This window comes from Diplotaxodon limnothrissa, linkage group LG3, assembly GCF_057381915.1.
Source record: "Diplotaxodon limnothrissa isolate DT_005_m linkage group LG3, D_limnothrissa_male_GT1.1, whole genome shotgun sequence".
NCBI classification, from domain to species: Eukaryota; Metazoa; Chordata; class Actinopteri; order Cichliformes; family Cichlidae; genus Diplotaxodon; species Diplotaxodon limnothrissa.
In genome coordinates, this window is record NC_140598.1 from 58,778,012 (window position 1) to 58,803,720 (window position 25,709).

Sequence of the window (25,709 nt, forward strand, 5' to 3'; positions counted from 1 at the left end):
ATTTACATTTCGGCAAATAGTTATATCATTTTTGTACCTCGGGTTCCCGAAGAACATCATCGTTATTCTCTGAAGGAATATTTGGGCAAGTTTCTCTCTGCCACCGTAAAGGATCACAGCTAGTCCGTCAGCCTGGTCGTAGATGAGATGGAGACGAAACCGCAAACCCACAGGCAGGATAAACAACAGAATGGCACCTTCACCGAGTCCATACATTGCAGCTTCAAGTCTGTCAGAAGAAAGAACAAATCATAATTGATTTAAAATTGATTGTAGTAAAATTGATTGAAGTAAAAAATTACCCAAAAATAGTACAAAAAAATTAAAACCCAAAACATTCAGTGGGTGTTTCACTAATGCAGCTCCAGTGGAACCAGTTCCCACAAAACATGTGCCCTTAATATGGCAGGAAAGGAAACATCACGTGGCATAGGGTGGCATGGGGTGGCATAGGGTGGCATGGGGTGGCACATGCCCCATCCGCCCGTCCTTTGCATCGGCTCACTCGTCTATGATATACTTACATTCCTTCATTTCCCCCCTCCCTTTAACTCAACTCTCAGTTCTCCCTAACTCTTGCCAGTCACTGCACCTCTTGTTCATTACACCAGCTGAGACAAACCTTGGTGGCGCTTATAAAGACGCAAACAGAAAAAATAAGAAAAGGATCATTATCTTAAACATTATTAATAAAGGTAAGCGACTTTAGTCGTCTGTGACTGTGACTGAAGAACTTTTCGATTTCTGAATCTCAAACGTCAACAGGTATGGAGTAAGCAAGGCTTTTCAGCTTTTTAGAAGTTAATTAATCTTGGCACATTATACAATTTCAAGTTCGCAAATATGAAGAGACTGAGAGCCAGAGCAGAACGTTTGTCCGTGTCCTAGTCCCAGTCTAATGATTAACTCTCTCTGCTGAACTATCAACACTGAAATAACTTCCAAGAAAACATCTTCAACAGCGACCACAGATTCAGTGCAACAAATAAACATTAAAGGGAAAAAGTAAAAATGGCAGAAGTTCGCCATTTTTGTAGGAACAATGAACTAAAGTCGCTTACCTTTATTAACAAAGCTTAAGATATTGATCCTTTTATTTCGTCTGTTTCAGCCTTTATAAGCGCCACCGAGGTTTGTCTCAGCAGGTGATATATGCAAAAAGGGGACAGTGGCTGGAGGAGAACACCTGAAACTGGAGTTTCAGGTGTTCTCCTCCAGCTCCTGGTGCACTTACTCCTCCCCTTTGTCACTCTGTGATATTCACACTTTTCGCAGGAAGTGGCTTCCACATTTCCCCCCATTTTTTTCGACCGGGACAGATAGGAAGGAGATATCCTCCGTAGTCAGGTGGCCTACTTAAATACCTGATTCAAGTACAAAGGAGCACAAACGTGTTTATATCACAGTCGTAGACTTAATATCCCCCCACTGTGGAAGCTGAAATGTCGCAGCTGCACAAGGGTCATTGAGGAAAAGTGAATTAGAAATATATTAGAAAAAATGGAAACAAAAAATAAATGGTGTAGGGATAAAACAGCTATAACAACACACGCATATAATTTCGTATGTGTCTGTTACATGTGTCCGTATTGTACAGTCTGCTGATGATCAAAGACCTGGAATAGACCTCCGTCCTACACCGTGGCTGTAACAGTGCTGCTAACAGAGCTGGTCCTCTTTATCAGCTTTATCAAGCTTTTTCCCCATTCCTGACATGAAGCTGTGAGACACAGTTTTCCTGTTCTCAGACACATATTTATATAGACGATCGTCTTTCCTTTACAGAATACATTTGGCATAGATTGGTGTTTATTTATTTTTTGTATTACTTATGATTATAATTTATTATTAAATTATTTTTACCAGGAAATCAACAGTAATAATTAGGAGAATATTAGCATATTCAGACATTATGTCTATTGTGAAAATTCTTGCAGTAAAAATTGAAGTAAAAATCAAAAAACTCAAACCCAAAACACAAAGTGGGTGTTTCACTAATACGCCTCCAGTGGAACCAGTTCCCACAAAATGTGTGCTTTCAATCTGGTAGGAAATGTCGGTAACATGCATGGGGTGGCACATGCCACCTTGTGCCATCCCATGGCACATGACACTCTTCTAGATCCGCCCCTGCAAGTTGTATGAACTTATAGTTAAAGTTTTACTTCATAAAAACAACAGTGTGATTCTTACTCCCGCTTAGTCCTGGTCCTAACGTTTGTCACTTTCTGGTTTATTTTGATAGACCCTCATGATGTCCGTATCTATGTCGGCACACTCCCAGTATGTCCCGAACATACTCCACTCTCTCTACATGATCCGTCACAAACTGACGGATGGCGGAGTGACTACAGAGAAACATCCATGCTCTGTGTCCCAATAGGTCGCATTTGAAGGCCGACTACGGTTAATGTTGGCGAGCTGCATGAGACACTCTGAGAGGCCCTAGTGATAGAGGTGCGGCACACTTCACCTGCAGGCCTGATAGGTGTGGCCCTGCGAAGGACTGGCCACACCTGAAATTCCTGCCACACCTGTTGGTGATCAGGGCTCGTCGGGGGAGCTACTTAGGAGAGTGTTGGAGCTCCCACCGGCGCGGGATCATTGAGTTATCGTACCAAGTTAGTGTGTCAGCATATGTCTGTGTTGTTCGTATATGCCCGCCGAGGGTTAGTGTTGACGGCTGCCTCTATGGTTTCCCTGCAGGAGGAAGAGTGGTCCAGAAAGGCAGCACGCACGGGGTGTGCGGAAACACAACAGCGGGGAGCACGAGCACAGACGTCGGAGGGAAGCACGCACACGGGGTTCAAGGGAGCAACGGGGAGTTATTGTGTTTACAGTTTTTCACTGTGAATAAAGAGCACTGTTTGCATCGCAGAGTCTGCGTTTTGGGTCCTCCTTTCCCCACATCCCCACGGTCTGCCAGCCAGACCGTGACAGAATGATCCCGCCAACCACCATGGACCCAGCAAACTCAGGAGTTGCCACGGAGGAGAGATCGCTCGCGCAGTTATGGGATTACTGCCGGAGCGTAATCCATGCTGTAGACCCACACAAGAGACACCTACAGGTAGTGTTCCTTGACAATTACCTCACATCCACTACCCTCACCATGAACATTTTGGACATTAACAAACTTAGGCAATTGGTCACTAGTTTAAGGGAGAGCTCGAGTTTTGAATTATTTGGCTTGGGTGGCCCGAGCACGGACAGTTCGGCTGCTCTCCTAGAGACTCTAGCCGCTTGGTTTTTCACGCGTCGGCGGAGGGCTTTCCCGTCGATGCTCGCGGCACAATCGTTTGATCCGCCATTACAGAAGGCATGCCGCACTCTCCACCGCCATTCCATTACGCCGCAACCCACTCCTGCGGTTTCAGCCCGGTCAGCTGGCAACGGACCGACAGCGCTCATTACCGCAGTGAGTAAACCAGACTCAATTGTTTCAATAATAAACCCTGTCATTGACGATCAAAACACAGATGAACAGCGGATTTCCATGCACACGGCCCCGCCTTCACGGAGGAGAAGGCGTCCTCGCAAGCAGCGTTCAGCCACCTCTACACTCACTCCTGTGCTGGTCGAAGGCTCAGGACCAGCGGCTCTGGACGCCACAGTGAGTAAAATGGACTCTGCCGGTGTCGTAAATTCCCTTCCTGTGAACATGGACATAGAGACTATAGCCACTACGGCAATTAACAATGGAGAAACTGTAAGAGGTGTAACTGAACTCCCAGTGGGGATTTTTGGACCACCGACGGACGAATGTGGCCTGAGTGCTAATACTGGGGCAGAATTTTGCATAGACAGCCCTGAGGTAGTTAGCTCAGAGTCGGTGGGGTCAGAAACTGTTTGCTTTACCTCCAAAAACTCAGAAGATGTTCACTCTGAGACTGTGAGCTGGGAGCTAGGGAGTTCACAGCATACAGACCCAGATGACTTTTTGGCTCAGTCTGGCCATATGGAGACAGAGGTTCTCCCCAGGGCTTCCCCAGAGGCCGAACTAGAGGCCTCAGTTGCCTCTGGACCCCTGGAATTTGTTGAGCCAGCTGTAACATTCTCATCCTCTCCACCCTTCATAATAGCCATATCACCCTCAACTCAGTCCGCTGCCCAGCTAGTAACGGAGTCTGCTGCCCAGCTGGTGACTGAGTCTTCAGTCCGGTCAGCCTCTCACCTTCATCCTCAGTTGGAGGTCGATATGCCTGCTGGACCACCTCTGCCATCATTTCACCTGTCTGTCCCTGCATCGTTGGCCAGTCCACCGGGAGCAGCGACCGCACCATCATCACCTCCTCCCTCTGCAGCTACTTCTCCACCAGAGTCCCATCAGACTGCAGCGACCGCAGCACTCTCGGCTTCGCCATCTGCATCACCTACTCTACCTTCACCTTCCCCACCTGCAGACACCGCATCACCATCTTCACCTCCAGATCGACCGTCAGTAGCTGTAGCGCAGCCGGAGGTGCTCAGGGTGCTCGGAGAGCGGGAGGAGCCCGCACCGCCAGCTGTGGAGCCCTGCGAGCCGGAGCAGGAGCCCTGCGAGCCGGAGGAGGAGCCCGGCGAGGCGGAGGAGGAGCCCGGCGAGGCGGAGGAGCGGCTCAGCGTGGCGGAGCAGGAGCCCAGCGAGCGGGAGGAGCTCGATCTTCCCGAGCCGGAGCTCAGCGAGCGGGAGCCGGAGCTCAGCGAGCGGGAGGAGCTCGCTCTGCCCGAGCCGGAGCAGCTCAGCGAGCAGGAGCAGCTCAGCGAACCACCAGCAGAGGAGCTCGGCGAGCGGAAGGAACAACCGGCGCTGCCAGCCGAGGAGGAGCTCGGCGAGCCGAGGGAGCTCTCGCTGCCAGCCGCCGAGGTGGAGCTCTCGCTGCCAGCAGCCGAGGAGGGACCCGCTCAGCCGGAGCCGGAGGTCAACGAACCGGAGGGACCTCCACGTCTGGCGCGGCCTCCACGCCATCCACGTCCTCTGCATCCACGTCAGCGACCAGCGCGTCATGAACCGTGTGCCACACCTCGCTGTTGCTCACCGGAGGAGCAGCGCCGCCACCGGACCCGTGGCAGGCCGCCTGGGGAGCAGCGCCGCCGCCGTCGGACCCGGGGCAGGCCGCCGGAGGAGCCGCAGCGCTACTACCGTCACTGGATCCCGGGCAGGCCGCCTGGGGAGCAGCGCCGCCGCCTTCGGACCCGGGGCAGGCCGCCGGAGGAGCAGCCCTGCCTCCATGCGATAGCGGAGAACGTGAACTTGCGCGCCTGAAGGCCCTGCCTCCACTCCGCCCTGGCAGGTATAAAACGCACAGGCACACACAGAAACACTTCACTTCTTACACCGGCTCAGGCAAACGCTTATAAGGTAAGATTTACAGACTTTTGATTTCAAATACAAACACTTGAAGGTAGTGTGAGTGCGCCGCGCCGCGCTCTGAACAGTGCGGAACAGTGCCCCGCGGAACAGTGCGCCGCGGCGCCGCGGCGCGGAACGGTGCCCCCTCGGAGGCGCGGTGATATTTATGATTTTAGCTGCAGTGAATTAGAAAGATGTCTGATGCTTTGAATTTCTCTCAGGAGCGTCTATAGAGAAATACCGTTTCTTTAGGAGAAGAGAGCATTGACGAAGGTGAGTGAAATTAAATGGCATCTCTGTGTTGCTGACCTGCTACAGGGAGGCCTTTGCACTGCATCGCTCGACCGCTTCCTCAGCTCGGTGTGAGACAGACTCCGACTCTTACCTGTGTACACTTTCTGAAAAAGAGCAAGTAAATCAATTTCACTTGACTTTTTTTTTTTTTTTTTTTTACAGTTTGGGGAAATCTCAGTCGAGGCTACCTTTTTGTCAGGTGACACCCTGGTTATTGCGATCAGAACACATTTAAATGGGAGGGGCTTTTGAGGATCGTTGAAACAGGCCGGGGAACTTTAATTTGGTTCAAAAATGTATTCCATCTTTTTTTTTTTGTATGTTACTGTGGTGGGTCTGTGTGGAAGAGTAACCTCTCTAAACAGGACAGAACAGTGGGGAGTCAAGGTAGTGGATAACTTTCTAAGGTTTCTTGTAAAGAAATTATATTTAACAAAAACAAGGGAAAAAACCGCGCTGGTCAGGGGCAACGAGACTCAAAATATAACAATATAAAAGTAAAATTTCAACAATCCAGCTGCGAGTAGACAGAGTGCGCACAAATAGTAAAAACACTAAAAGTCAAAGAAAGTCCGTTTAAAATACCAACAGCCACACGTCCTCTTCAATCCTCCACGTACACTCAGAAAAATAAAGGTGCCAACTGGAACCAAAAGTGGTTCTTTAGACTGATGCCATAGAAGAACCTTTTTGGTGCCACAAAGAACCTTTCAAACAATGGTTCTTTGAAGAACCTTTAAAGGTGCCCCAAAGAACAATCAAGAAATGGTTCTTTGGGGCACCTTTAATGGTTTTTCAAAGAACCATTTTTAAAAAGGTTCTTCAAATGGTTCTTTAAAAAAAAACATTTTAAATCTTTCAAAATAAAATGCATCATAAATTGAATTTGAGTAGGGTAAAATAAATACGAGCACAGCATAGACATATATTAATGCATGCGGAATTATGTGTGTGTTGTAGCGGTTTTATTTGTACACAATTTATTTATTTGTTTCCATTTTCTTCTAATATATTTCTAATTCACTAATTCAATTCGCTGACCCTTTTGCAGCTGCAACATGTCAGCTTCCACAGTGCAGGGATGTTAAGTCTGTGGCTGTGACTGAAGAACTCCTCAATTTCTGAATCTTAAATGTCAACAGGTCTGAAGTAAGCGAGACTTTGCAGCTTTTTAGGAGTGTATTCATCTTGGGACATTATAAAGTTTTGTGCATTTTGTAGATATTTTCCCACTAACACTGCAAACTTGAAAGGAACCAACACTAATCAGAATACACACAATTTAAGGGTAATGAAGTCATTAATTTAAGATTTCCTCCTCCGGGTAACAGTATTTTCAATAAATAAAAATCAAGAAATTCGATAACAGAATAAGAACAGAAGAGCAGCATCTCAAACTATTTTACTTCTTTCTTTTTTTGTTTTTTGCTTTTAACAAAGAAGTAAAATAGTTTTAAACAGGCGACTGAGGATGAGGTTAGCGCTATGAGGGTTGCCTACATGTCGATCCTGTGCTTTTCTTTCATAGACCAGTGTGTTATGTTATGTAATGTGTGAAGCAGATAAATAAACAAGAAATCATATTATTTGGTGACAACATTTAAACACAATGACTGCAAACCCACAGGTTTTGACGATAGAGGGGAAAACAAATGCGAAAAAACTCTGCCTGCACACTTGTTTGCTTCTTGCCTTTCCCCCAAACTCCTTAGACTTTTGCTTCTTCAGACACACACAGACAGAGAGAGAGACTGGCTGCCCAGCCCCCTTCAGAAAGAAGCCACTTTCTCTGAAGCTTTGTCCACAATTCACAAATAATTGTTGATCTTTGGTGCTTTGTATTTAATTTTAAAAAACTATACCGTGAACATGGGTTTAATAGTGCTCTGCACTAGAGGGTTAATTATTCTGAGAACTACACATTAACATCCATTAGTTTTTCCCAAATTTATATTAGAAGTAAACTTTCATATTTTTGACGTGTTTTTTAATCGCCTACTTTTGGCGCAGATGCGCATTAAAGCTGGAAAAGATGACAAAGAACATTTTATTACATTTTATTAGCCTATTGGCGACTTCTTCAGGTTCTAGAACAAAAATTGGTGCATGGATTAATAAAATGAAAGATAACTGATGTGTTTTTATAATATTCATTTATTTATGGGATAAAAAATACAAATAGGTCTACAAAGATACAAACTCCAACTGCCCATGTCATATTGAGGTAAGGCGGCTGGTTTCTCCATGTAAGCTCAGGCTCTGACGGTCTCGGTCACACACTGCTATGCTTGCGATCCCCATTCTGGATGACCGCCGTCAGGACTCTTCTGAAGAATACGACAGCAAGCCTCTGTGTCCCTCTGTACAGCATGGCAACAAGCCCGTCAGTCTGGTCGTAGTAGAGATGTAGGTGAAAGGAGCGCAGCCAGTGGCGTCGTTAGGCCTATTTTAGGGGTGCTGAAGCCTCCCTAAAATATTCTTAAGCCCCCCTAAATAATTTGGTGTTTTGTTTTTTTTTTAGTTGTTTTTTTTTTTAACTTATTCGATTTTTTTTAACAGAACTTTCAGACAAATTCAATATAAAGATGCAGGAATATGAGTTTAAAGAAATAATAATATAAACCTGTCGCTATTCACATAAATATGATCATAACTCGGTTGGTCCCTTTCGCTTTACACTGTCAGTGCTTCGTTATCCAATCCGATAATTTTATATTTTTGATAAAGAAAAAACAGACAACAGACTGAATGAATAAAAAAAGGCTTCTTCATTGCACATTTTCCACCAATCACAAGCCTCTCCTTTCACTCTAGACTTTTGACCAATCACCGATCAGGATGAATTGCACTACTGTACTGTGCATCCCCCCACCTTTTAGAAGTGAGCGGTGTGTCTGTGGCAAGCTTGTGAGGGGTGTGTCTGTGCGCAAGTTTTAGAAGTGAGGGCTGTGTCATCACACAAAATTCGCCGAGCCAAGAAGCAGCAAACTACGCTTCACATTTGATCAATGTCGTCATGAATTCCCTCTGACTTTTGCTGTTTTGCTTCCACCACGATAAAAATCACACTTCCTGCACAGCTCTCTCTCTCTGTGTACTTCAAGAACAGTTTTCCGTCTCAAATCTGTTTTCTGCATTATTCATTCGCTTATTACCCACCAGTCTACCATTGTTTACAGCGCTGTCTTTTTCTTTTTTTCACTTAAATGACCTCGGACAAGAAAGCCTCATTTCTGCTGTTCAATACTGAAGAAATTTAAACTTCTTTAAATTATGCAAAATTGCAGAATATTGCAGAATATTTTTAAGGTTATCTGCTCTAAAAAGCCAGACCAGGAAAATCTCCTTCATGTTTTTCTGTGTTTTATTCTCAGTTACTTTAAAACAAAGGGATCTGCTGTGATGTTCACAATTCTGATGAAGTCAGTACTGATAAATTATCAGAATTATAATATTTCTGACTGTCTGAGGCTAAATTGAATCGAATCAGGACTTTGAGAACCGGAATCGAATGGATTATAGAAATCAGTGATGATACCCAGCCCTAGTGAGCAGCCTACGCCAGACAGAAGTGGATCTATATCTCAGATCGTTTGTAACGAGCCACGGAAAGCAGCTGTAGCCACTGAAAAGACTAGAAATGAGCGTAATACATTAGATGTCATAGCGCGCGGCTAACATTTACCACAAAGAAAAACGCGTTATTCAGCGTCGTGTAATTTCCGCTAAATCCAGACTCTGTAACTTAACGTAAACACAGAAGACTTTTGACCAATCACCAATCAGGATGAATTGCACTACTGTACTGTGCATCCCCTCGAGTGACACCCCTGGTCTAGAGTGAAAATGAGTGCAAGAAAACTTGTGTATGTGTGTTTTGTTATTTATTGGCTTTTAGAAAAAAAGATCTAACACACACATACCATCAAGTGTTTGTATTTAAAAAAGTCATTTTTTTCTAAAAAATTCAGGTTATTCTGAATTTCCCATAGGTGTGAATGTGAGTATGAATGGTTGTCTGTCTCTGTGTGAGCTCAAAAGGCTCGAAAGACTGCCGATCATCATCCAGGGGATACCTCTGATAGGATAAGCTCGAGCCCCACACAACTCTAAAACTGGATGGGTGGATGGATCTTTTGGGAGAAATGGGATTTCCTGGCAGTGGATGACAGGAAGTTTACATCTTTTTCCATGAAAACAGAAATGAAGAGAAATGAGCAACAGCAGTGTTACAAAGGCAGATTTTGAAATAAATTGACATGAGTATAACTTTTTTCCCACTAAGATCACATCTACTTCCATGAAAACAGAAATGAGCTACAGCAGTGTTACAAAGGCAGATGTTTAAATCTGGCAATAAATACAAACTCTTCTTAACACAAAGACAAAAAAAGGACAAATTTCACTTTCAATCAGTTCACAAACTCATTTATTGCAGCGCACTTATGTGTAGACATTCATTTCCTTTCCACAGGACGGTAAGAGAACCTTTAAAAAACTTTTCTGTACATCCTCCAAGAGGAGATTTACTAAGTCAACACCGGCTGGAGTCCCCTAACACGGATTCAAGGGGAAAACGGGGGCAGCTAGTTATAAAAACTCGAAGTTAGCACAGCAGCTGCAATCCAAATGTCAACAATACAAAAATAAATAATTGAGATTTTTTTCTGGATGAAAAATGGTGTAAATTGTTAATATTCTGATGTGGGTTAAGAGCAGGTTCTAATCTATGCAGTGCAAATGGAATATTTTACAACACATTTTCTCATCTGTACAAGTACAGCGCCACACTCACACTCAAGTCAACACACAGGTCCATCTTTACCCGACAATTCATCGCAGCACTTTGTTTTCCCGCCTGTTTCACTGTTTTTAGTGGAATGTCAAATATCAAATATCTGTCCTGACACAGTTTCAGCACTCATCAAGAGCCCTCTGCACTTTTATGTAAACCATAAAAGAGATCCTGTCTGAACCGTCGTGGTTCACTCTGTGCTAGAGTAGAGAATGAGAGACACAGCTCTGAGTTATGATCAGAATAAGACATGTTAGCTGAACAAACACAGTATGTTACTGTTAAAAATGCAGCTTTAAAAAGGCCGACTGAAGCCAGCACACCTCTGCTGTCTGTGTTCCTCTGATGTTTTTAATCAGTGGTGTGGCACCTTCATGCTTCAGATTGATGTCTTTGTTTTTCATGATCTCTACTTTCCAAACAGCTGCTGTCACATGTGTTATCACAGAGATCAATACTCCTGCTTTGAGCACAGGGCATCTGGAATGTTATGAATCTATTTTAGTGATTGATAATTAGTGATTGTCAAAGCCTCAGTCCTCTCCCATTTAAATGTGATGCTCCAACACAGAGCTGCACAGAGCCCCAGTGTGAGCCTGTACATGTGAACATTCATTAAGACTGATCACAACAATCAGGGTTGTTGACAAAAATGCAACCTCGACTGAGATTTCCTTAAACTGTACAAAAAGTCAGGTGAACTTGATTTACTTACTCTTCTTCAGAAAGTGCACAAAGTTAGAGTCAGAGTCTGTACACGGTCTCACACAGAGCTGATACGAGTATAGCTACGACAGATTTAAGGAGGCAAAAGGCTACGAGCAAAGCTGCTGACATGCACACACACAGATATTCTGTACAGTGATCAATCGCTTTATACAGCTTCTGTAAGGAAAAGCAACTCAACTAGTCTGAAGAGATTCATTACAGCTTTCCAGGAAGTTTACAACAACAGTTCCACTTTTAGGCAGCTGCTTGGAAAACCTCTTTAAAGCAAAGCAAAGAAACATGAAACGGCCAACGTCATCTTCCAAGGCAAACGGAGGAAGCAGTACCATGTTCGTCCAGCTGGAGATGTCCGAAAGTCTCCCTGTTCCCCAAAGTTGAAGCAGGAACAGTAAGAGTTTGTGTCTCTGCTGCTGAGAGGATCAGTTCAGACGAAAGGCGCTCCAAAACATTTAAGGCACCACTGGACGCTGGGAGTAGGCGGGCGATCGATGCAGTGCAGAGACTTGCGCTGCTCCGCGCTCAGCTGGTTGTATGCGTTGTGGTACTCTCTGTCGAAGGCCTCTGCATGATGACGACACAGATATGAGTTAGGAACGTTTCACATCATCGCTTTTCATCACCTTCAAACTCTTACAGCACACTAGAGGTCACAGCTGACATCACTAGTTAATCTCACTCACCTACGTCGATGTTCTCCCGTCCCAAAGCCACCAGTGACAGAAACAGTATTTCTCTATAGACGCTCCTGTGAGACATTCACACACACGAGGCATCAGACACTTTTCTAATGCACAGCAGCAAAAATCATAACTAAGAGCTTAAAGGAAGACTAAATATGAAACAGTGAGTATAGATGAAGGAGGAGAACTGACCTCTGTCGTTTGAGCCCTTCTGGACGCCGTTTGATCTCTCGGATCAGCAGGTTGATCGGCCCGTAGACGTCGTTTGTCTGGATGTTGCGAACAATGGTGTTGAGGAGAGTGCGGCTCTCCTGGTGGTCTGTTGGCCCCAGAGTTCCCCTCTTCTCCACTGGGAGCACAAACACCAAAGCATCAGAGAGTCTGCTGAAATATTCTTTTAGCAAAGAGCCTCCACTCTGATCTGTTCTGCTCAGCAGTGACACTTTAACAAAAATACCCCTCAATCTCCTAATACATGCACCGAAGGTATCAATTTCAAAATCCCATATTGTCTCATTGCCAAGTTATTGCATTCACAAGATTTTCGGAAAATTTCATTTCAAGGTCACTGAGGTTCAAACTTGAGATGTTCAGTAGATACACGTATATTTCTACGTCCTTTCGCTCTTTTACGTTCCGTTCACAAAACCATATCTGACTTGTTTTGGGGCGTTTTGAAATCAGTACATACCTTCTTTCTTAGTGTGAACTAACATATGTTTGCTTGAGGTTTAAAGGCTGAACACTTGCGCCCCCTAGTGGTCATTATGCAGTATAGCTCACCCCAATAATCTGAAAGCTCACAATTCAATTTGCAAATACAGGTTCTACACTTGACACTATACTGATGGACAATGATTGATAATGTCTGTCTTCACACTCACAAAAGGTCCTCCAGAGCAGGTAAAGTGGTTCTCCGGGTTCTTGGTGCAGGTTGATGTTGTCCCACAGGAGCTGTACGTACACCTGCTTACTGTCCTGTGGCAGTGACGTCAGAGGCAGCTGCAAGAATAAACCATGACATTATAGCACAGCTTACATGGTGCTCGCTAATTAACAGGACATCCTCTGTAAAGGAATGAGTTTGCTGTGTTGGGTCTAGATGACTGAAGCCTTCTTATAGGTGGTGTGCACGTCACTGCCGGCTTCAGTCTATTACAGTCACTGCATTTCATCTTTTATGGATGGAATAGACTTTAGACTTTGTCATTTCAGATACAATGACACTAGTAACTTCCTGGCCACAACAGTCAATCAGGTCATTCTGGGATGTTGGCGAGATATACTGTGCATTTGATGGGGGATTATGTTTTTGAAGAAAAGCATCAAACTCCTTCAAAAGCTCCATGCACGCAAGAAAATCCCCTCTGTTTGGGCTGTCTTCACCTTCATCATGGCCACGAAAAGGGAGTCCCTGTCTCCCTAACACAGAGGTGACTGCAACAATTCGTCTGAGATACTCTCTTCTTTCGACTATCTCACTCATATTTGCAGTTGCTATCACCTGTGCAACGTTTCCCTGTTTGCTAGTTCCCTGGTAGCTTTTCCATGTAACAACACTGTCCTTATGTGTTTGAGCCATCTCATGCTTGCCAAAGATGACTAAAGCTTTCTTCCAGTTCTTGCAACCGCTACTGACCAAACTATCATGTTTGATGTTTTTGCCAAACACTCTACATGGGAAGCAGAAAGCTGCATTCTGGTTGACTGAATATTCTAACCAGTTGTGCTTTTCAAACCAGCTGTGGTTAAATGCTCACTTCTGTGTACCAAAAGTATCATGTGGATAGCTCTTCAGCTTCACCTGTCTGGGCCCTGTGTCTTTGTCACCTAAATCAAACCCTGTAGTAGAATGAGTTGCTGCAGCTGCTTCATCATTTTCCCTCTCTTGGCCTGTTTGCTCTCCTCTCTCTGTAATAACTTGATCTTCCTCTGCCTCTCCATCCATTTGCTGCAGCTCCTCTGTCTCTCCTTGCTCTCTCTGACTTGAACTTGCCTGTTGACCTTTTTCTCCCTCAGCCTCCCCTTCTGCCTCACCCTTCAAGATACATTAAAACATACTGAATTGTAATGTAAATTGCTAATATCATGACTTCTGCTCACGCTCCACAGTAATTTGTTGCTCCCAAATATTTTGAAGTTACAAACATTATATTTTGAGCACGCATGTGACTAAAATGGTTGCAATTTAAAGCCCTGAAAAAATTACTAAATTACTTGAATTGAAGTAAAATTAAAATAGAACCCTCAAAAATATGTGAGTCAGGCTAATTTGACTTATATATATATATATATATATATATATATATATATATATATATATATATATATATATATATATATATATATATATATATATATATATATATATATATATATATATATATATATATATTATATATATATATATATATATATTATATATATATATATATATATATATATATATATATATATATATCTTTGCTCTCTCCACTTTCTAACCTTGACTCTCCTAAATAAAAGCTCAAGTTAAACAGGTCTTATATGTTGTACCGTGACTGAAATGTTTCATATTTCATATCCATATTGAGTCCCATAAAATTCTAATCAGACTGTCTGCATCACAAATGACTCCATCCTTTGACTCACCTCTCCAGCAGACGTCTCTCCCCTCTGCCTCTCTGTGCTCCTCTGCCCTGACTCCTACAGGTTAATGGGGATGGAGTGATTATTATTATTTCCACTGATGATGACCATACCTGAATGAGCTCAGCTCGATTTTTCAGAGCTAAAACGAGGACTGGATTTTCAGTCATGTGGATGTCCCCTGTGAACAACTGGAACGGATTGGATAACGAAGCACTGACGCTACCTTAACAGTGTAAAGTGAAAGGGACCAACCGAGTTATGATCATATTTATGTGAATAGCGACAGGTTTATATTATTATTTCTTTAAACTCATATTCCTGCATCTTTATATTGAATTTGTCTGCAAGTTCTGTAAAAAAAAGAAAAAAAAAAAAAAAACAAAACAAACCCAAACACCAAATTATTTAGGGGGGCTTAAGAATATTTTAGGGAGGCTTCAGCACCCCCAAAATAGGCCTAACGATGCCACTGTCTCTAACATAATCTCTTGCCACCCCTAGTTTTGCATATGGCAGTGTTGTTTATTAAAAGAAGATAGCATTAACACTTTGAGCCAAACTGCAGTTAACACAAAATATAAATTCTAAAAATGAATATATATTGCAGTTCATCCAAGCCCTCAGTCATGAGAACTGCTGTCATTGTTTGGATGTTGTCAGTCCATCCAGGGACGTTAGTAGCGGTGATCAGCCCTTGAAAAGCAGTCATCAATATAACAAATGTGTTGGTTAAATGAATGTATGGAATAATAACAAGGAAAGTACATTTTAATTATTTATTTTAATTAATTTCCCCCAGGGATCAATAAAGTATTCTGATTCTGATTAATTCATTATTGAAGTTTACACAACATCAACAATGTTCAATCTGTGCAGGCACTGTTGGATGCTGGAGGCCCTTCAGAGGTTCCCAGCTCCTCTCTGTATAAGGGCAAGTCACTGATGGTCTTGGTCACTCAGGCCTGTGAATCCAGCTCCTGACGAACACCATCGTGATTGTCTGGAGGAATATTTCGCAAAGTTTCTCTCTGTCATAGTAAAGGATCGCAGCCAGTCCGTCAGCCTGGTCGTAAATGAGATGCAACTGAAAGGATCTCAGGTGCAGGACACACAGCTCTGCCCGAGCGGCTTGTTCACCGTCTCCATCCATTGTAGCTTCAAGTCTGTCAGAAACAAGAGCAAATCATAAGTCACAAACACGACAACTGCAGACGCGTCCAAAAAAACCCCAAAACAAAACACTGTAGTACTTTTAAACGAGTAAAACTGAAACTTGGAGCAGCTAATGGATAAACCAAAATTAAGAACTGGTACATTTTATCTTTAAGTTACTTAGCTTTGTAAACTGAAGAAGATAATTATGTCCTGATCCTTCATTTCAAGTATCAACTGCAGTGAAACAGGTTGGATTATAAATCTAAACCAGAATGTAAAAGAAGAATGAATATAGAACCACAGACTACCCTCTCTCTGAGTACTCATCTTCATATTCTTGTCTTGTTGGCTTGCCTCTCACTGGTTCTTACATATTTTTCACTCAGACAAATTGGCTGGTTAGCCAGCGACTGACATGTGAGCATCAACTAAACGCACCTACACAGAAAAAAGGTTTTTGAATGAAACAAGTTGCTTTGGACCCATCGGATGTCATTGCCTCGCAGACACCTGTCCCTGAATGTTTAAAATATAAATAAATAAAATACTAATAAATAAAAATTAGCACCTGCCCCTTTTGCTCTATTTTCCACTGCTGTAATCAGACACACCGGGTTTGTCTCAGGAGCTTTTTCTAGATCTTGGCAGCTCCCAGAGATGTTACAAAGTTTTACTATCCGCCCCTGATCAAAACGTTTTTTTCCTAATTCTGAAATTCCTAAGATTGACATTTAATCTAGACATGAGCACGAAGGACTGATGAAGGACTAATGTAAATGAAGCTCGGCGCACAAAGCGCAGGTTCAGGAACAGGTTCAGGGACAGAGAGATGTGTCCTCTTTTGTTGATTTTGTTGATAAGCTGATTGAAAACTTCAGCAAACGTTTTGATAGCTTCAGCTTTGGACAGCAGTTCATAAAGAACCCATTTCTCATCACTGATGTCAGAGGATTCTCAAAGGAAGTCACACAGCACTTCAAGTGGGCAAATGCTGGGCCTCTTCAAATGCAACTGGTTGGGCTCTAAGCAGATGTGGCCCTGAAAGCAGTTTGGAAGAACTGAACCTGCCACTTTCTGGCTCCAAATGGTCTGAGACAGCTTTCCCAAATTTGAGAAAAGTAGCCCTGTACATCTTGACCATGTTTGGCTCCACATACAGCTGTGAGGCAGCTTTCTCCACAATGAACATAATAAAAACTAAATATCGTTCCAGGCTCACCAACGAGCACCTACACATGTGTGTGAGAATGGCCCTGACACCATTCCAGCCCAGATTTAAAATCCTGGAAGGGCAAACTAAAGCTCAGTTCTCTCACTGAACAACAGAAAGTGGGGAAGTGGAATACAAGGGGGAAAGAAAGAAACTGCAAAATTGTTAAGATGTTTTGATGTTATCTGTTCAAAATGTATTGAGACGAGATGTAAAAGGTAAAGAAAAAGGGAAACTCAAGCTGCTGCTATTTTTTTCCTGAAATTAAGCACTTTGTTTTAAGATGCACAATTTAGCCATTTTATTTTCTCTATTTCATTTTAAAATGCAGCCCTATATCTAATGTAGGCCTACTGTGTGTTTCAGTGTTAACAATAAATTTTGTTGAAATGAACTTGTATTTTCATTGATTTGACAGTCTATTGTTCATACGTTCAGATATTGATTTAAAAAAAAAAAAAATAGGCTGCTTCTCTATCACAATCATCACGCGAGTTAGACATTATGTCCCGGACCACTCAGAATTAGAGTTAAATTTACTCTATGGCCAGTGTTAACTTTTCAGTGTTAATTGTACTCAATTTAGTGTCGCACTGTGCCTCCGCGGCGCACTGTGCCTCCGCGCCTCCGCGGGGCACCGCGCCTCACCGCGCCTCCGAGGGGGCACCGCGCCTCCTAGGGGGCACGGTGCCTCCGCGCCTCCGAGGGGGCACCGCGCCTCCGAGGCTCCGCGGCGCACTGTGCCTCCGCGGCGCCGCGGCGCACTGTGCCTCCGAGGGGCACTGTGCCTCCAAGGGGCACTGCGCCTCCGAGGGACACTGCGCGTCCGCGCCTCCGAGGGGCACGGCGCGTCCGCGCCTCCGCGGGGCACTTTGCCTCCGAGGGGGCAACGCGCCTCCGAGGGGGCACCGCGCCTCCGCGGGGCACTGTGCCTCAGAGGGGCACTGCGCCTCCGTGCCTCCGAGGGACACTGCGCGTCCGCGCCTCCGAGGGGCACGGCGCGTCCGCGCCTCCGCGGGGCACTGCGCGTCCGCGCCTCCGAGGGGCACTTTGCCTCCGAGGGGGTACCGCGCCTCAGAGGGGCACTGCGCGTCTGTGCCTCCGAGGGGCACTGCGCGTCCGCGCCTCCGAGGGGCACGGCGCGTTAGCGCCTCCGCGGGGCACCGTGCCTCCGAGGGGGCACCGCGCCTCCGAGGGGGCACCGTGCCTCCGAGGGGCACTGTGCCTCCGAGGGGGCACCGCGCCTCCTAGGGGGCACGGTGCCTCCGCGCCTCCGAGGGGGCACCGCGCCTCCGAGGCTCCGCGGCGCACTGTGCCTCCGCGGCGCCGCGGCGCACTGTGCCTCCGAGGGGCACTGTGCCTCCAAGGGGCACTGCGCCTCCGAGGGACACTGCGCGTCCGCGCCTCCGAGGGGCACGGCGCGTCCGCGCCTCCGCGGGGCACTTTGCCTCCGAGGGGGGAACGCGCCTCCGAGGGGGCACCGCGCCTCCGCGGGGCACTGTGCCTCAGAGGGGCACTGCGCCTCCGCGCCTCCGAGGGACACCGCGCGTCCGCGCCTCCGCGGGGCACTTTGCCTCCGAGGGGGTACTGCGCCTCCGAGGGGGCACCGCGCCTCCGAGGCGCACTGTGCCTCCGCGGGGCACTGTGCCTCAGAGGGGCACGGCGCGTCCGCGCCTCCGCGGGGCACTGCGCGTCCGCGCCTCCGAGGGGCACTTTGCCTCCGAGGGGGTACCGCGCCTCCGAGGGGGCACCGCGCCTCCGAGGCACACTGTGCCTCCGCGGCGCCGCGGAGCACTGTGCCTCCGCGGGGCACTGTGCCTCAGAGGGGCACTGCGCGTCTGTGCCTCCGAGGGGCACTGCGCGTCCTCGCCTCCGAGGGGCACTGCGCGTCCGCGCCTCCGAGGGGCACGGCGCGTTAGCGCCTCCGCGGGGCACCGTGCCTCCGAGGGGGCACCGTGCCTCCGAGGGGCACTGTGCCTCCGAGGTGGCACCGCGCCTCCGAGGGGGCTCCGCGGGGCACCGTGCCTCCGACGGGGCACCGCGCCTCCGAGGGGGCTCCGCGGGGCACCGTGCCTCCGAGGGGGCACCGCGCCTCCGCGGGGGCACCGCGCCTCCGCGGGGAACCGCGCCTCCGAGGGGGCACCGCGCCTCCGAGGGGCACTGTTCCGCGGCGCCGCGGCGCACTGTTCCGCACTGTTCAGAGCGCGGCGCACTCACACTACCTTCAAGTGTTTGTATTTGAAATCAAAAGTCTGTAAATCTTACCTTATAAGCGTTTGCCTGAGCCGGTGTAAGAAATGAAGTGTTTCTGTGTGTGCCTGTGCGTTTTATACCTGCCAGGGCGGAGTGGAGGCCCTGCCCATGGAGGCAGGGCCTTCAGGCGCGCAAGTTCACGTTCTCCGCTGTCGCATGGAGGCAGGGCCCTTCCTCTTCTCGACTCCAATTTGGCTCAGGAAATACCAAGTCCAAGTCCTATAATCCAACTGATAGATGAAACACTTCATCGTTGTTCAACTTATCCTAAATCACTTAAGAAAATAAGGAAGCAACGGAAAGAAGCTCTCAATTAAATGCATATAGAATAAAAAAAATAATTATCGGCAACAACTTGTTACTTTGTTATCATTTTATAAACATGTATGATTAATTATTTTACATTTCCGTGTTTTTAATTATCATTTTTCGTAAATCCCATTTTTGGTTTGTGTGTGTGTGCGTGTGTCTCTCTCTCTCTCTCTCTCTCTCTCTCTCTCTCTCTCTCTCTCTCTCTCAATTTTCCTGCTATTGAGTGAACAACATACTCAGAGCCCTGCTGCCACTTCATTAGTGTGACCAAGTGGTCGCCGGGGTTATAAAAGAAATGGTAATAAAATGACAACGCCACCAAGGGGAATTTCACCCCCAGGAAATTCCTTTTTAAGAAAAATCGATTAAATGAATAAGAGAGGCCGCACAGATTCAAGGATGCACACCGACGCAGGTTGGCTCCAATATCAATAATTTGGAGTTAAATTTACTCTATGGCCAGTGTTAACTTTTCAGTGTTAATTGTACTCAATTTAGTGTCGCACTGTGCCTCCGCGACGCACTGTGCCTCCGCGCCTCCGCGGGGCACCGCGCCTCACCGCGCCTGCGCGAGGGCACCGCGCCTCCGAGGGGGCACCGCGCCTCCTAGGGGGCACGGTGCCTCCGCGGGGCACCGTGCCTCCGCGCCTCCGAGGGGGCACGGTGCCTCCGCGGGGCACCGTGCCTCCGCGCCTCCGAGGGGGCACCGCGCCTCCGAGGCTCCGCGGCGCACTGTGCCTCCGAGGGGCACTGCGCCTCCGCGCCTCCGAGGGGCACCGCGCCTCCGCGGGGCACCGTGCCTCCGCGACTCCGCGGCGCACTGTGCCTCCAAGGGGCACTGTGCCTCCAAGGGGCACTGCGCCTCCGCGCCTCCGAGGGACACTGCGCGTCCGCGCCTCCGAGGGGCACGGCGCGTCCGCGCCTCCGCGGGGCACTTTGCCTCCGAGGGGGCACCGTGCCTCCGAGGCGCACTGTGCCTCCGCGGGGCACTGTGCCTCAGAGGGGCACTGCGCGTCCTCGCCTCCGAGGGGCACTGCGCGTCCGCGCCTCCGAGGGGCACTTTGCCTCCGAGGGGGTACCGCGCCTCCGAGGGGGTACCGCGCCTCCGAGGGGGCACCGCGCCTCCGAGGCGCACTGTGCCTCCGCGGGGCACTGTGCCTCAGAGGGGCACTTCGCGTCCGCGCCTCCGATGGGCACTGCGCGTCCTCGCCTCCGAGGGGCACTGCGCGTCCGCGCCTCCGAGGGGCACGGCGCGTCAGCAGCTCCGCGGGGCACTGTGCCTCCGAGGGGGCACCGCGACTCCGAGGGGCACCGTGCCTCCGAGGGGCACCGTGCCTCCGAGGGGGCACCGCGCCAAACGCATGGGAGGAATAATCCAGGAGAACACCTTGGCTTAACTTTATACGGACTGACGCCACCCTGCAATCAATATGCATGTGGGTTCCCAATTAACCGAGTTGCGCAGCCAAGAGAGCGAGCGCAGGAGAGAGCGAGGGCGGTAAAGCAAGCGAGAGAGAGAGAGAGAAAGAGAGAGAGAGAGAGAGAGAGGGAGGCGCGAGTAGCCCACCCGGCTACATCAGTGCTGAGTTGGATCTTTTTTTGGCTTTAGAACTGTTTTAATTCTCCATGGCACAGATTCAACAAGCTGTTGAAAACATTAATGAGACACTTTGCTCCACATTGACATGACAGCATCACACAGTTGCTGCAGATTTGTTAGCTGTGCACCCACAATATGAATCTCCTGTATCACCACATCCCAAAGGTGCTCTACTGGATTGAGACTGACTCTGGTGACTGTGGAGGCCATTGGGGTACAAACTCACTGTCATGTTGAAGAAACCACTTTGAGACGATCTGAGCTCATTAACATGGCACATCAGCGTGAAGGTTTAACGTGCTGTGCATTCAGAGATGCTCTTCTGCATACCTTGAATGTAAAAAGTGGTTAGTGGTTAAAAAAAGGTGATTTAAGTGAGTTTAGGGCGTCGTCGTTGGTTCCAGGTGGCAGGTTTTGTTTTTCAGCAGCTGTTCATACAGGATAGACTGAAAGAGAGGGGAAATAGCAAAAAGAAAAAGAGAACATATTCAACAAGCCGTGGTTCTCTGCGTGAAAATGCTTTGTTGCTACACAAATGCTGATTCAAGCTAATAAGAAGGCAACAGCAACTAAACTAATCAGCCATTACAGCCTAGGTTTGCACAAGAGCATCTCTTAAATCACAGTACATCAAACCTGGAGGCAGCAGCATAAGAACACACCAGGCGCCACTCCTGTCAGCCCAAAAAAACTGAGGCTACAGTTCACCCAGGCTGACCAAAATGGGAGAAAAATGCACAAATACTGCCTGTTTGAATGAGTCTCAGTTTCTGCTGCAACGTTCAGATGGTAGAGTCTGCAGTAAACAGCTTGAAAGCATGAATCCATCCTGCCTTGTTCAGGCTGCTGGTGTAACGCGTTGGGGGATAAGTTCTTGCCACACTTTGGACACCTTAGTACCAAATAAGCACAATTTAAACACCACAGCTCACCCGAGTATTCTTGCTGACCATCTCCATCCTACGGTGTATTCATCTCCTGATGACAGCTTCCAGCAGGATAACACAACATGCTACAAACTCAAATCATCTCAAACTGGTTTCTGAACATGACATTGAGTTGTGTTTTTGTGAGTGTGTGTTCATCAACGTCTCTTCATCCAGGGTTAGCATCAGATTCAGCCAGTGGATGATTACGACTGGTGACCTTGAGATGCCAACACAAAATTAATAAATACATAAAAAAATAGAATATAATGTTTTTCCCGGTGTGTAAATCCAAATGGAGCATCTTCAGTTGCTTATGTTTATAGGACCACCTTGTGTCTTCCTTTTATATTTTATTTTCCCTTGCTGTAAGAGCTCGGTAACACCGAAATTTCTCTTCAATTGGATAATAAAGGCTCTATTCTATTCTATCAACTTCAAAATGTGTATCTTGAAAGGTTTTTAAGAAAAAAAATTAGGACAACATAACAAAAAAAACCATCACTTTTTATTGTCTTGATTCATGCTCAGTCATCCAGGTAAGGAAATCCCTAAAAATTATTCTGTTCATCTGGACGTGGCGTTTTCAGTCGAAGAAATTCTACTAAGTGACTTCTTCAGTCTCAGCTGACTGCAGGTTTCCTTGACCCTGTAAACAGTACATTTGCATAATGACTTAAACTAGCACCACTGACAAACAGCGGGCTATGAGGTCAGTTTTATGATCATTAATTTACAAATTGTCATATTAATGCTTTGAGTAAATGTGGTTATCCCAGCTGGATATTTGTCAAAGCTGGGAAGGCACCTAAAGAAAGCTCCAGGTGATCCAGGAGAGAAGGACAACTGCTGGCTTATCCTGTACGTGTCAGGAGTATCGGAACAGCTGAGACATATTTTTTCTAAACAACGCGTCTCTGTGGCTTTTAAACCCCAAACACTATGTCAAAGATTTGCAGGTCCCCAACCCAAGCAGAGTAATATAGTGTGCACTGTTAAGCGCCAGGAGGATTGCCATGATTTATACATCGGGGAAACCAAACAACCTCTGGCGAAGCGGATGGCACAACACAGGAGAGCTACCTGGTCAGGCCAGGACTCTGCAGTCTATTCACACCTACAGGCCAGTGGACACTCTTTCAATGATGAGGATGTAACATCCTGGACAGGGAGGAACGCTGGTTTGAGCGCAGAGTCAAGGAGGCCATTTACGTGAAAAGGGAAAGACCATCTCTGAATTGAGGAGGAGGCCTAAGGGCACATCTATGTCTCATATGCAAAATTAAATGTCCACAAACTGACTAACCTACGGCTGTTAAAGTCTTTTAATTATATTTTGTTAATCATAAAGCGCCACGTGAGTAACCTTTCCTTTCCTGCCAGATTAAGAGCACACATTGTTGTGGGATCTGGTTCCACTGGAGGTGCATCAGTGAAACATCCACTGAGTGTCTGGGGTTTAAGTTTTATAATTTTTTACTTCAATTTTTACTACAAGAATTTCTTAGCTTCTACATCATGTCATCATCCAGGAATGGGGGGTAACACACCGATAAAGAGGACCAGCTCTTTCCTGGACAGTCTCATCGACTGCATAGAGATGGTGGGTGAGAGGAGGATGTTAGCCAAACTGACATCTATTATGGACAACAGCTTGGCTAACAGGTTGTCTATTATGAGCCTGCAGAGGCCCTGAGCAGCTCTGTTAGCAGCACTGTTACACGGCGGAGGGCTAAAGTGCAGCAGCTAAACATACAATACAGACATGTAATCAGGGCTGTGCAGAGATGTCCGAAGGGGAGGGTGCTTAGAGTTAAAAAGGAGCACACAGGACCAGGCTGAATAACAACAACCCACATTAATCAAGAATCTAATATAAAATCATATCATACTATTTCACTGTCAACGGAACAATGCGAAGCAAATGTAGCAAATGTTTTACCTGATGGTTACAATGATGCTGCTGCTGCTCCTGCTGCTGATTGTGCTGCAGGGCAGGGCTGTGCTGATCTGAGAACGTAGACATTCAAAAGTCCATAGGAGACACTGTATCTGATTAAACAAGTGTTATGAGATAATAATTATAAAATGACAGCACTTGGAATCATGAGGCAAGAGATTAATAAAACTGTGGGAAATAAACTCGGCTCTGTCTGTGACTCACTCTTCTTCCTCCATCTCCTCATCTCATCTATCATTCTCCACTTTCTGTCCATCTGAGAACAAGGCACAATCTGCTGTTGCATTAAACTGTTATTTAATTATCCACACTTAATAACTCTTGAACCTAATCCATAAAAAAGTAATGATATAAATATTTTTATTGAACTAAAACATTGCAACTTTATTTATTATTGTTTTTATACTTGAGTGATAATTTAAAAAGAAAATCTGTACACATAAAGCACATATAGTGACATTTTATACCTTTTCCAGAATACTGTATATACCATAGCCACAAGATGACATCATTGTGCTGATCCAGTCCTTGTCCTTCCCTGTCTGTCTGTCTATCTTGCCAGACAGACAGACAGACAGACAGATAGATAGATAGATAGATAGATAGATAGATAGATAGATAGATAGATAGATAGATAGATAGATATCATTAAACAACTTTAAAAGATTTCCATTATATATAAAATAATGTATTTATGATGATTCAGTTTGTCTTTCAATTCAGTGCAAAGGAGAAAGTTTGTTAAATGTTTAAATTTTACAGATACAATATTTTTGCTGCTGTAAAATCAGCATTTTGTCATATTTGAAATATAATTCTAATATAGCTGTTCTTAATGTGTTTTCTTTAAAACCCAGTGTGTGTGTGTGTGTGTGTGTGTGTGTGTGTGTGTGTGTGTGTGTGTGTGTGTGTGTGTGTGTGTGTGTGAGTACTACGGCAGTGTAAAGTAGCATAAAAGGAGCAGGTGTTAGTTTTTATTTATTGATTCATTTGTAATTTTTACAGCTTGGGAAAACTGTAAAAACTGCATATTTAGTTATTGTTATAAATCTCCCTGTAACACCATTTTTGCGTTTTTATTTTCTCTGAAAATATAGAAAACATAACATAACAAAAATGTACTTTTCATAATAATAATATCATTAAATAACTTTAAAAGATTTCCATTTGATGCTTTAAATTTAATATAATAAAAAATATATATTTTATATTTTAAATAATCTTAAAATATTATTGTACAAAAATGGCAGCAATTTAATTTGTTTAATAGTTTTAGCTGATCGTCTGTGACACCAGGAAGACCGTACACCTGCATCTCTATCAACTTGCATTGCAGTTTCTGGGCTCTCCAGCCTCTTTGTTCCACATTTCCTCTAATGCAGGAGAAATTATCTCCAAGAAAAGAAACTCGACCATCACACAGTGGAACAAATTCTCTTCTCAAACAAAAACCAAACGGATAACCTTAAATGCATCACGTTTTTACTTTACAAGTTCATAAGCATTCTCCCTTTTCAGTTCTACCTCCTGGTCAAACATATGTATAAGAAAATTGGCCCAGTATCATATTATTTATACACACAGCTGTCTTTCTGTCCAGTGATTAATTGCATGAGTTCATGGAGGCAGGACCTCACAGCAGAAGCGTACTCCATAATCTGTTGTACATTATTATATGTATATTATATGTATTTTTCATGTATTGTATTTACCAACATCAAGAAGTCACAAGCAAAGAAAGACCACACCATGGCGCATAAGCAACGTTTATTGACCAAATTTATCTACTAAACAAATAGACGTAACATTTTTTTCACCTCCCAAAAAGCAAA

At 45.7% G+C, this 25,709-nt stretch overlaps 1 protein-coding gene across 1 annotated transcript; it reads left to right on the forward strand.

Moving 5' to 3' along the window:
• The first annotated feature begins 2,941 nt into the window (after positions 1-2,941).
• LOC146636681 (uncharacterized) lies at positions 2,942-5,245 on the forward strand. Its single transcript, XM_085350362.1, has 2 exons — positions 2,942-3,669; positions 3,841-5,245. The coding sequence occupies exons 1-2, from the start codon at positions 2,942-2,944 to the stop codon at positions 5,243-5,245; spliced, it is 2,133 nt and encodes a 710-aa protein (XP_085206488.1).
• The last annotated feature ends 20,464 nt before the right edge of the window (positions 5,246-25,709 follow it).